General features: G+C 44.7%; 1 protein-coding gene across 1 annotated transcript in view; it reads right to left on the bottom strand.

Annotated features, from left to right (window-relative positions):
- The window catches only part of CCDC170 (coiled-coil domain containing 170), a 252,314-nt gene that overhangs the window by 49,413 nt on the left and 189,315 nt on the right, over window positions 1–13,586 (bottom strand). The window contains exons 9-10 of the mRNA XM_073672707.1: window positions 2,863–3,063; window positions 1,477–1,650 (exon numbers count right to left, since the gene is read on the bottom strand). Of these exons, the coding sequence (XP_073528808.1) occupies window positions 1,477–1,650; window positions 2,863–3,063 (375 nt within the window). The remainder of the gene's footprint in view (window positions 1–1,476; window positions 1,651–2,862; window positions 3,064–13,586) is intronic.

Raw genomic sequence — 13,586 nt, 5'->3', positions numbered from 1 at the left:
CCAGATAGAGCGTCCCCACAGGCCGCCCCTGAAGCACGAGCATATCATTATCTCCCAACTGATACTAATGATTACACAAGAAAAACAGCATGGATTTCATCAACCAAGGTATAATTTTAATCAGTGTAATGTCGCCCACCTGACAGTGTATGTAGTTTACTGAGCACACTCCTGCTGACAGGTGCGCTTTCAGTTCACAATTCTTCAACAAAGCAACTCTATCACTACCCCTTCTGGGAACTGAAATATGGTATATGATACTTCTGTAGAGAGCTTAGGTATAGGTAAATCCAAGCGCTTGTCACAAATGGTTTGTCTATGATTGTTAAGTCAAGTGTTATATTCAATAGCTGTTTCCCCTATATAATAAAAATCACAGCGACATTGTAAAAGTTAAACCACTTAAGATAAATCACAAGTTAAAAAGTGATTAGTACTAAAAACCTTCCCAGTAATTAATGGTGTCATAGAGAATTCAAACTCTCATTATACATAGAACTTCGGTATAGCTTATAAACCAATTCCCCGAGATGCTTGCAGGTAGGTAAGAGATCTAGGGAATAATATTAAATATCAAAGTTTAAATAAAATAACTTAAATAAATAAGAAAACCCTCCCATTAAGGTAGCCGAGGTCTAAACATAAGAATATTGTTCCCAACAGCTCTATTACCCTGTATCAGAAATGTTATGATCAATATAAATGATATGGTTATCTTCACTAGGGAAATCACTGCCGTTTGGGATATGACAAGCTGTATTTTCCTCCACTCCTAAAAATCTTCCCAGTCTGAATATTTGTAACGCTATTGCCTTTTATCATAGGAGGACAATTGACACAATTGAGACATGGGTAATAGCCCATCTTGCGAGGGGCCAACGCTATTTGTATATCGTTCTTTGAGGAACCTAAATCGGCTCTAATCAATTTATCCTGAAGATTAAAGGATCTATGGTAAGATATCAAAGGTGGAAATTCAGAGACATCATGGAGTATGTATGGGATTACATAAAAGAGACAGAAGGATATCTGAAAGCCTATACAGAAGATCTCTGGTTAATTCTTCAAGAAGTTTGGAACAATCTTCCTGCTGAGTTCCTTCTAAAACTGTGTGCAAGGGTACCTAGAAGAACCGATGCTTTGATGCAGTATTGAAGACCAAGAGTTGTCACACCAAATATTGATTTGATTTAGATTTCTCTTTTGTTCATTCACTTTGCATTTTATTAATTGATAAAACTATCTTAAACATTTCTATTTTTTAAAGCATTCTTGCTTTGCAGCATTTTTTCTACACCTGTCTAAAAATGTTGCACAGTACTGTATCTGCGGAACAAACTACATGACTATACAGCATAGTGTATGTATATCATGTAATAACCTAATCTACATGACAGTCAGATAATATTTTCCTCTAAAGCAAGCTATGCTGAAGTACAGATCAAAAATATAGTGACATATTCTCATTTTCTATACCTTTCTTTGCAAACTTTGAGCAAGTGTCCTATTTCCAATGACAGCATCTGATTCTAATTTGACCAACTGATCTGCCCGGGCAAGGATGGCATCCAGACGCATGTCAAAGCCTATATCAGCAGTTATTCTTTCCAGCTTCATCTTTTCAGACAGCTCTTCCAAGAACTTCATGTACTGAGGGAGGTATCAGTGGAAGAAAAGTAAAAAATGTAGTAATGTGCCAGTGATAACTTATTTTGTGAATATCTAAAACCAGTAAATTGACACTATATTATATTCATCACTGATTCAAATATACATGATAAGAGAATTTGTCAGCGCAAGATGAAATATTAGAGGGAAAAATGTTACTTATTAATCCATTAAAGGACCACTCCAGCGGGGGGGGGGGGGGGTTCTGTGCTAGAGTGGCGCTTTAAATGTAAGCCCCCTGCCCGTTCTTATACTCACCTTCTGGCGGCTTCACCTCTTATCGAAACTGCTATGGTCCTGCTGCGCCATCTTGTGTCTGTAACTTCAGACTGGGTGGAAGTCAGAAGTTACATCACAAGAGCTCAATGCAACCTTATGAGAGCCAGAATGAGGTTCTCATAGAAATGTATTGAAAAGTGACCTCCAAGCCGCTCCATGAAACACTATATAAGCCGGCAGAGGTCACTTTTCGCCAGAGACCGACGCTGGAAAAGGATGAAGCCGGCAGGCGAGTATGAGACACGGCGCAGGGGAATTACATTTAACCACTCCGGTGGTGCAATAAAAAAAATGCTGGAATGGTGCTTTAATGGTTCCACCCAAGGAGATGGCGCTCCACCATCTGATGTAAAGTGTGACATGCAACAGTTCCACAAGTAAAGTCTCAGTGTATCTCAAGCATTTAGAGCCTCTAACCCTTCTGCCTAGAAAAAAAAGCCAAGTACACAAAGATCCCCTCAGTCACTGAACCTCAGCCACACATACAATCGATCAGACTGTCAGCTAAGAGGTCATGGATTCTTGCTGATAATGTCTAGTTGGCAAAAAAAAAGAAATATGACCCTGAAAAAGAAAAACTTGTCTCCATCTTTTCTGCATGGAGGAAAGGCATTATACTGGCCAATCATAAACCACCAATGATGTTTTACAGGGAGAAAACTCTACAACAGGTATAAGAGGAACAAAGACGGCAAAGGCAAGGCTTAGAAAAGTGATAATAAATAATTATACAAAAAAATATATAATTGAAGGACTAAAGAAAAGAAAGAAAAATGTAAAAACAATGGTACTGGAAAAAAAGTAAACTCCTCCTTGATTATACAGTCAAACAGTAATTGCAATCCACGCATGAAGGATCCCTTTACTTAGAGACTTTTCCTTTCCAATATTGTGTATACTTTAGTCCCAACTTACCTTTTGTTTCTCATAACTTAGATTGTCCTTCACAACATCTCCAGAAACTAGTTCTCCTTCAGCTAATTTTAGCCGAGCCCACAGGTCTTCTAGTTGCTGCTCAGCCTTCCTCGCTCTTAGTAGAGCTTCTTGGTGCAGATCTGACTGGTTCTGTAGCTGCTCGTTCAGTTTGCATACTTTGTTTTCCAGCTGAGTTACCATCTACAAAATGCACAAGAGAAATATCTCAACTTTCATACCTAGTTACAAAGTTTATGTGTAAACAAAGCCATTAAAATAGCCTAACATATACATGCCAAACTGCACTGCACTGTGCAATGTGAGAAAAATTGTACATGAGCTTGGCTAGTAGTTCAACCAGAAAGTCGGAATCAAATATGTAGGCGAAGATATAGCTCAAACATTTGCTGTTTGTCTGGTGGAGATTTCAGATGTGGTAAAATCCTATGACTTTTACCTTGGTCGGGGTCAAAGAGCCATATGTAAAATCATCAATTTTTCATCCAGACAATTTTTCAACCATATTTTCAACAGTATACCATCCCATTGTCTATTTCAGACATCCATGTGGCATCCATTTTTATATGTCAACAATTAAAGAATTATACAAAGCAAAATATAGTTTCCTATCTTAATAACTGGATCTTTGGCTCTAACAATGGATCTGTTAAGAACAGATGATGGTGTCCTAATCGCATCTATTTTTTTGTACACCCATTAAGTTAAATGGGATAGTTTGAGCTGAAAATCAGATCAGAAAAGTGTATGCTGTTATTTATTAGATATCATTCCATTTATTATTTTTTTTATTTAAAATAACTTTATTTAGAATCAGTCATCAAACTCAAATATACACTGTCGGCTGAAAAAGAAGCACACGATAAATAATGACAAACGTCATGTGTAGCTGAACAGTACAATATACAGCACAGGTTACCCTACAACTGACCTGGGAAAAGTGTGGCTTGGCGCCACATCCGGCCCTCTGGCTGTTCATGTCCGGCCCACAGCCGAAGGGCGGAAAACAGTTGCCCACGGCTGCCTTTCCTTACCTGGCACCCCGTTTTCTCACAGTGGTGAGTATAACAGGGGAGGAGGGAGCCGCCAGCTCCTTCTTCCACCATTCAGTGTGTTTGACTGAGACAGCAGACACAATTACTTCACTACATCACATCTGCTGTGTGCTATGTTAGTGCACACACTAAGATTGGAGTAGAGCGCCGGGGTAAAGGGAGCTAAGTGAGTATTTTTTATATACATGAATGTGTGTGGGCTCATGTTGTAAATTGGTGGGGATGTGTGTGGGCTCATATTATATATAGGGGGGTTCTGATTTTATACTGTATATAAGGGGGCTGTCTGTGGACTCATATTGCATATATGTGGCCTGTGTGTGGGCTCATACTGTATATAAGGGGGCTGTGTGTGGGCTCATACTGTATATAGTGGACTTTGTGTGGGCTCATACTGTATATAGGGGGCTGTGGGTGCGTTCATACTGTATACCCAAAATTATATCAATAAAAATGTTGTCTCGCTCCTCAAAAAATAAGCCATCACACAGCTCCATTGACCAAAAAATGAAAACACTACAGGTCTCAGAAAACGGCGACACCACACTCAATTTTTTTTTTTGCAAACTTCTGATATTTTTTCATCGCTAAAATAATAAAAATCTGGACATGTTTGGTATCGCCGTAATCAAACTGATGAGCAGAATCATATTCTGTGGTCATTTTACCACAAAATGTACACCGTCAAAACCATGCCCAAGGAAACAATGTCAGAACACAATTTTTTCTGTTTTCCAGTACACTGTGGTAAAATGAATGGTGTCATTCAAAAGTACAACTCGTCTCACAAAAAAACAAGCTGTCATACATCTATGTGGATAGAAAAATAAAGTTATGGCTCTGGGAGGAAAAAATGAAAATGTAATAACGGAAATTGGCCACGTCATGAAGGAGTTAAATAACTATAATCAATATGTTAAGTAGAATTCATTGCAACCTATTGGTTCGGCCCTCCACAACAGTCATGGTCTCTCATGTGTCCCCTCAGGAAAATTAATTGTCCACCCCTGCCCTACACTATACATCATATCCCCTAAGATACTATCACTCCAGCATATTTACAACAACAAATCAATCCACAAATCATAACAAGTAGTGATGTGTGAAGGAGGATGGAAGAAAAGTGATAAAGATGTAGAATCACAGGCCCAAAGCTTTATTGAAAGACAACAACACAAAAACAAAACAGAGGAAGAGGATTAGTTTCCTTCTTTGTCGTCGTCACTAGTGTTGAGCATTCCGATACTGTAATATCGGGTATCGGCCGATATTCGCGGTATCGGAATTCCGATACTTAATTCCGATACTTTTACAATATCGGATACCGGAATCGGAAGTTCCCATAATGCCTGCGCTCTGCAGTGTCTGTGAAGGATGACAAGTTGGATGGCAGCGCGATCCAGCCTGTCATCAGAATGCCATCCCAGCGTGGGAGAATTCTCCTGATTGTTTAAAAGCCGGCGGGCGGTATAAAGCCGCCGGCTTTTAAACAATCACACAGCCCCATACTGCTTCCCCGCAGCCTCCCACCCCGATCCTCCGCTCCCCTCGCCACCTCCCATCCCGATCGTAAGTTAGGACCGGGCGGGGAGCGCAGCTCCAAGGAGCGGGGAGTGAAGGACCCGGGCGGGGAAGCCGGCAGTGAAAAGACTTCACCGCCGGCTTTCCCGTTCTGTGCTGCGCTTTCCCGCCGGTTATTTCAAATGAACAGCTGAGGTATCAGCTGATGCCGATCAGCTGTTCATTTGAAGTCGCCGCGTTGCCCTCAGAGGGTTCATGTGAGTTCATGCTTGACTGCATGAACTCACATGAACTTTTCCACGGCCGCACAGGTCAGCCTCACCTCCCAGACCATCAGCCCGTCATGATTAGTGTGTGTGCGGGGTGTGTGTGCGATGTTTGTGCGGGTGTGCGCGTTGTCTGTGCGATGTGTGCGGGTGTGTGCGGTGTGTGTGCGTGCAGGCAGACATAGGCCGATGTGACACTACTACTCCCATCGGCCTATGTCTGTCCCCCGTCCACTCCTGCCAGCAGGATCAGCTCGATGGGAGCAGTAGTTCCCATCAGACTGATCCTGCTATTTAAATTGCCCTACTGTGTCCCCAATAAATGTTAAATACATGTCATTGGTGGCCAGTGGTTACCTAAAAGAAATTAGTTCATACATTACCTGTCCCCGCCGATCGCCACCTAAAATAAAGTAAAAAATAAAAAACTACACCTATACTCACCAAGACACCTAATTCCCCGAAGCCATCGATCTCCTGTAATAAAATATAAAATAATAAACCACAACCTTATCCTTACCCCTCCGTAGCAGTCCACGAGTGTCCCACGAAGATCTCCAGTTCAGAGCAGCCACATAGAATGTGACCGCTCTGAACCGCTGCCGCCGCTAGAATGACGGGGCCGTAAGGGTTCACCGGAGTTCAGGCAGCGATGCTCCGGTTAGCTCCTTTACGGCCCTGCTGTATCGTGAGAAATTCCCACGGTACAGCAGTGCCGCAAAGGAGGTCTCCGGAGCTGCGCTGCCTGAATGCACTCCGGTGACCTCAGTCAGTGGCTCCCGCTGCCGGGAGCGGACGTGTTCCCGGCAGCGTGAGCTTACAGCAGCCATGCACAGCTGTCACCATCTCCAGATGTGACAGCTGTGCATGGGAGATCAGCGCAGGAACGTGGACAGGTAACTATTATTTTTAGTAAACTAAGAATTAAATAAAATTGTGTGTTTTATTTCAAATAAATTATTTTTTTCTGGGTGTAGTGTGTTTTTTCTTTTTAACACTTTGTAGGTTAGTAATGGGGGTGTCTTATAGACGCCCATCATTACTAACCTGGGCTTCATGGCAGCTGGCGCTGACATGAACCCCACCACTATTACCCCCTGCCACCGCACCAGGGCAGCGTGGAAGAGCGAGGCTAAGTGCCAGAGTTGGCGCATCCTATGGATGCGCCATTTCTGGGGCGGCTGACGACTGGTGTTTCTAGCCTGGGAGGGGGCCAATATTCATGGCACCCTTCCTGGGCTATTAATATCAGCCCCCAGCTGTCTGCCTAGCCTTTGCTAGCTATTAAAATAGGGGGGACCCCACGTCATTTTTTTTGGGGGGGTCCCCCATTTTAATAGCTAGTAAAGGCTAGGTATTCAGCTGGGGGCTGATATTAGTAGCCTGGGAAGCTCCGTGGGTTTTACCCCCTTCCCAGGCTTCAAACATCTGCCCGAGCCGTCTGCTTAACCTCCGCTAGAGACTAAAATTATGGGGGATCCCACGCTATTTTTTTTTTAAATAAATCCATTATTTTAACACTAAATGACATTTGAGGAGTTAATAAAGATGCAGTCCCTAAATTATTATTTATTTTTTAATTAATTTTTCCCAAAACTTTTGACGTGGGCTTCGCCATATTTTTGTATGCCAGCCAGGTACAGCATCCAGCTTCTATGAACGCGCCATTTTCCGGGGCGGCTGCGGACTGCAATTTTCAGCGGGGGGCAGAAAGCTTGGGCCTCCCTGCGCTGCAGATTCCATCCCCCAGCTGCCTAGTTGTACCTGGCTTCACACAAAAATAGGGAGAAGCTCCACGTTTTTTTTTTTTTAATTATTTCATGAAATTCATGGAATAATTAAGAAAAAAAGGGCTTCCCTATATTGTTGTGTCCAACCAGGTACAAATAGGCAGCTGGTGGTTGGGGGCAGCCCGTTCCTGCCTGCTGTACCTGGCTGGACCCAAATATAGTGCAAAGCCCCACGTCAATTTTTTTTTAATTATTTCAGGAAATTCATGAAATAATTAAAAAAAAATTATGTGGGGCTTCGCCCTATATTTGTGTCCAGTCAGGTACAGCAGGCAGGAACGGGCTGCCCCCAACCACCAGCTGCCTATTTGTACCTAGCCGGACACAACAATATAGGGAAGCCCTTTTTTTCTTAATTATTCCATGAATTTCATGAAATAATTTAAAAAAAAAATACGTGGGGCTTCGCCCTATTTTTGTGTCCAGCCAGGTACAACAAGGCAGCTGGGGGCTGGAATCCGCAGCGCAGGGAGGCCCAAGCTTTCTGGGCCCCACCTGCTGCAAATTGCAGTCCGCAGCCGCCCCGGAAAATGGCGCGTTCATAGAAGCGCCATCTTCTGGCGCTGTACCCAACTCATCCAGGGCCCTGGTGCGGTGGCTCACTGGGTAATAAAGGGGTTAAGGCCAGCTTGGCATTATCAGCTGGCCCTAAGCCCGAAATTCATGGGGTCACGCCAATATTAGACATGACCACCATGAATTTCTAGTAAAGTATTTAAAAAAACACAAACACCCAGAAAAAAGTCCTTTAATTGAAATAAAGACACAATTCTTTATTGTTCTAAATTAAACCATACTTACAGTCACGCCCATTCCAGCTGAAGCCAACGATCTCCTGCAATAAAAGTAAAATAATAAAGCAACCTCATCCTTACCTTTCCATGGTTCCCAGGACAGCTTCAGCTCTGCTACATCGAGATGACAGGCTGGACCGCAGCAGAACGCTGCCATCCAGCCTGTCATCCCGCAGACACTGAGAAGCGCAGGCATGCTTGCGCTCCTCAGTGTCTCGCTGTGACGGCATCCAGATGAGCCGAGGTCATGTCCAATGAACTCAGCTCACCTCATGTACGTCACTGACAGCGTGGGAAAATTCTCCTGCACTCAGCACTTCAGCGTGAGAATTTTCCCACGCTGTCAGTGACGTGCATGAGGTGAGCTGAGTTCATTGGACATGACCTCACCTCATGTATGTCACTGACAGCGTGGGAGAATTCTCACGCTGAAGCGCTGAGTGCAGGAGAATTTTCCCACGCTGTCAGTGACGTGCATGAGGTGAGCTGAGTTCATTGGACATGAACTCGGCTCATCTGGATGACGTCACAGAGAGACACTGAGGAGCGCAAGCATGCCTGCGCTTCTCAGTGTCTGCGGGATGACAGGCTGGATGGCAGCGTTCTGCTGCGGTCCAGCCTGTCATCTCGATGTAGCAGAGCTGAAGCTGTCGTGGGAACCATGGAAAGGTAAGGATGAGGTTGCTTTATTATTTTACTTTTATTGCAGGAGATCGTTGGCTTCAGCTGGAATGGGCGTGATGGTAAGTATGGTTTAATTTAGAACAATAAAGAATTGTGTCTTTATTTCAATTAAAGGACTTTATTCTGGGTGTTTGTGTTTTCTTTTAACTTTGACTATGGGGGTGTCTTATAGACGCCTCTCCATTACTAACCTGGGCTTGATGTCAGCTGGCATTATAAGCTGACATCAACCCCAACCCTATTACCCCCTGCCACCGCACCAGGGCAGCGTGGAAGAGCGAGGCTAAGTGCCAGAATTGGCGCATCCTATGGATGCGCCATTTCTGGGGCGGCTGACGGCTGGTGTTTCTAGCCTGGGAGGGGGCCAATATTCATGGCTCCCTTCCTGGGCTATTAATATCAGCCCCCAGCTGTCTGCCTAGCCTTTGCTAGCTATTAAATTAGGGGGGACCCCACGTCATTTTTTTGGGGGGGTTCCCCCATTTTAATAGCTAGTAAAGGCTAGGTGTTCAGCTGGGGGCTGATATTAGTAGCCTGGGAAGCTCCGTGGGTATTACCCCCTTCCCAGGCTTCAAACATTTGCCCCAGCTGTCTGCTTAACCTCCGCTAGAGCCTAAAATTAAGGGGAACCCCACGCCAATTTTTTTTTAAATAAATCCTTTATTTTAACACTAAATGACAAGTACAGTAAGCAACACTGTCACTGTACTTCATATATATGTGACTGACATGTTTCTATCTATCTAATCTATGTGTGAAACTCTATTCTGTCTGTTATAAATTGTCGGGTACCGCTGCTGAATTTCCGGCCGGCTTTCTTAAAGAGACGGTGCATGAAAACACTATTATTTTTTTAAATAAATCCTTTACACTAAATGACAAGTACAGTAAGCAGCACTGTCACTGTACTTCATATATATGTGACTGACATGTTTCTATCTATCTAATCTATGTGTGAAGCTCTATTCTGTCTGTTATAAATTGTCGGGTACAGATGCTGAATTGCCGGCCGGCTTTTTTAAAGAGACGGTGCACGAAAACACTAATATTTTTTTTAATAAATCCTTTACACTAAATGACAAGTACAGTAAGCAACACTGTCACTGTACTTCATATATATGTGACTGACATGTTTCTATCTATCTAATCTATGTGTGAAGCTCTATTCTTTCTGTTGTAAATTGTCGGGTACCGGTGTATGCCGCTGATGAATTGCCGGCTTTTCATGTCATTCTACATTATTCTTAGTTGTTTTACTTCATGTAGAATTAACCTACAAGGAAAGAAAGGGTTTATTTTCATTCCGATATTTGTGTCCCATTGACTTGCATTGGTTTCCGGTATCGGAATCGGCGATATCCGATACTTTTTGGGTATCGGCCCGATCCAATCCGATACGATATTTCCTGATATCGGAAGGTATCGCTCAACACTAGTCATCACCTGAACTGTGTAAGATGACAGGCTGTGATAAGCCTGCGGCAGTCCTGGACAGACATGCTTCCCCTCCACAAAATGAGCCCGTTTGTGGCAACCTTTAAAAAGTATATAAGGCACCAGGGCTCCATGAATGTCTCCAACAAGGTGAACCTAGGAAAAGTCTGTAAAGTATAAAGTGGTATGATAGGCTCTTCCTGGGCAGAGTCTTTGAGTTCTTATTCAAGGGCGTCCAACAGGTCTTGTGCAGCCATCCCAAAAGACGTGTAATGAGATTTTCTCCACGAAGGGGCACCCTGGGCAGTACCATTTATTATTATTATGCCAATTATTTTGGCCAACAAAACATATACTTGTACACTTACTGGATATGCGTAAAACAACTTTCCTAACACCCCATCAACACTACTCCAATAATGATTAAATCACCTGTGGGTATTTTAAAAAATAACATACTTACCTTACTAGCCAGTGTCTCCTTATGTTATTCTTCATGTGTGAGTGTGTGCTGGACGCTTACCAGCCTGGCTGACCATAGGTCCGGTTTACCAGAGACTTTGCTAAAAGGACTGTCTTTCTTTTGCTTTTGCCTGGACTAAAGGCTGTTTGTTTGCATTTTTCTTTTGACGGTTTATGAAGCTAGTAAACCGCTATGGACATGCAAAGGAACACGCCTCCTTTTTGACTCTCATCGCACCTGAGTGAGCACAACCCCTACAATTGGTGTTAGACGTGCGGGCAGCATTCCCAGAAGATACGTGTGACTGCTAGAAGCAGGACTGCATGTCCTGGGTGAAGGCCACCAGCCAGCCAGGGACGCCCGGCAGCATGGAGGAGCTAATAAAACAACTGGTGCAGGCTAATCTCCAGCAGCATCAACAGCAGCAGAGGCTACAGCAGCAACAGTGGCAACAGCAGCAACAGATGCAGCATAAACAGCAGATGGAGCTCCTAACCGAGGTGATTCATGGCAGGGTAACCGCCCCACCCCCAAGTCCAGGTGATGATTCACGGATCAGGAAGACAGTAAGGAGAGCATTACAGAAAATGACCCCGAGGGATGACATAGGGCCTTCCTGACTGTGTTTGAAAGGGTCGCTGAGAGGGAGAAACTTCCGCCAGAGCAGTGGGCAGAGGTGCTGGCATCATTCTTGACGGGGGAGCCCCAGAAGGCTTAGGCTATGTGCCCACAATGCAGAAATGCTCAGGATTTTTTCCTGAGCGTTTCTGCATCTCCCTGGCAGAAAAAAACGCATGCGGATTGTACATGCGTTTTCCTGCCAGGGACATGCGGAAATGGAGCGTTATTCACTGACATTTCCGCATGTGGATTGACAAGCGCTTTCCAAGTGATTACCATCACTTGGAAAGTGCTTGTGACAACTAGGTCACACTATATAAATCCATGCAACCGGCATGGATTTATATAGTGTGACCCTAGAGAGTGGTTAAAAATCAAAAAATAAATGTATACTTACCCTCTGATGGCCCACGGTGTCCTGTTCACTGCAAAAACGCAGCGAAAACGCATTAAAAACGCATCGTGGGCACACAGCCTTACTATGACTTGGCTCTGCAGGACGCCAAGGAGTTCGGTAAACTCAAGACCGAGATTCAGGGCATAACGGGTCCACTGCTGGGCGTATTACCAGGACAAACTCCCTCGCTCCCAAATGTTTGAACTACTGCACCTGGTCCAAAAATGACTGCAGCCGGAGTACTCTACGCCGCAGATGGTAGACCGAGTGGTAATGGACCAGTTTGTGCATTCCCTGCCAAGACCAAAACAGACCTGGGTTGCCTAGGATGATCCCCTGGATGCTGATGAACTGATTGGACTGGTCGAGAGATACCAGGGGATCGAGGGTTCCTTGGGAAGGCAGCCCACTCCATACTGGGGGTCTCAACAAGGGGTAGAGGCCCAAAAGGGGGTGGGGCATCCAATGTCCCTTCTGATGATGTCATTTAATGGAGGTGCCACGGCTCAGGCCACATAGCCGCCCGTTATCCCCTGACCCCCGAGCAGTTGGCTGCAGCATAGGACGCCGCTGTTTTTATTAGACGTATCCGGCCTGCAGTGTGAACTATCGACCCAGCGAGGGGCCACAAGTGTGTCCCATGAAAGTGAACGAGCGGCAGGTAACGGCGCTGCTAGACTCCGTGAGTCTGGTGACCCTTGTGAGGGCCACTCTTCCTCTCCAACTGATCCCGGGAAAAAAAGTCTGCGTATGGTGCATTCATGGCGATGCTAAGGACTATCCAATGGCCAGAGTGGACATTGAAACGGCCATCGGTACTGAGTCCCATGAGGTCGGCGTCATTCGAGACTTGTTGCACCCTATCATTATAGGCAGGGACTTTTGTTTACTTTGGGATCTGTGGGGGAAGGGTTCAGGGTTCGCTGGCGTGGTTAAGAAAGCAGGTAACCCTGAAGAGGTATCACCACATGGGTCAGACGGGTTTCCCTTTTTTGTTCTTGTGGGGGATGACGAGGTAGTGCCCCGAGTCTGACATCCCTGAGTTAGGGGTGACCAGCAAGAATTTTGGGTCTTCCCAACATAGGGACCTTACGCTGATGGAAGCCTTTAATAATGTCACTGTCATAAATGGGGTTGCACAGGAGCTGGGGGCTGACACAAGGTTTCCTCATTTTATGATGAGTGGGGAGGGAGGAGCATGTGGAGCAGTTAATAGTGCAGGGCCCCTATAAACATAAGGCGTTGGACATGGCCCATTCACATGTCTTGGGGGGACATCTGGGAGTGGAAAAAATACAGGAATGGATCGTGCAAAGGTTCTATTGGCCCGGATGTCACAGGTAAATATTGAAGTATTGCAGGTCTTGCCCTATGTACCAGTTAACAGCCCCCATCTCTCACTTTCGAAGTCCCCTCGTGTCATTGTCCATTAATGAAGTGCCCTTTGAGAGAATTGCTATGGACTTGGTCGGTCCCCTGGTTAAATCTGCTCGCGGGCATCAACACATATTGGTTATCCTGGACTATGCCACACGCTATCCTGAAGCAATTCCACTGAGAAACTCCTCCGCAAAGAGTATAGCCCGGGAGTTGGTCCACATTTTTTCCCGAACAGGCTTACCAAAGGAGATCCTGACTGACCAGGGAACTCCCTTTATGAGTAAGGTGATGAAGGAGTTAT

The sequence above is a fragment of the Phyllobates terribilis genome, unplaced genomic scaffold (genome assembly GCF_046119375.1).
Source record: "Phyllobates terribilis strain yellow unplaced genomic scaffold, ASM4611937v1 Scaffold_3__8_contigs__length_932513732, whole genome shotgun sequence".
NCBI lineage: Eukaryota > Metazoa > Chordata > Amphibia > Anura > Dendrobatidae > Phyllobates > Phyllobates terribilis.
Note: the sequence above shows the minus strand (reverse complement) of the source record. Positions and strands in the feature narration are given on the sequence as shown.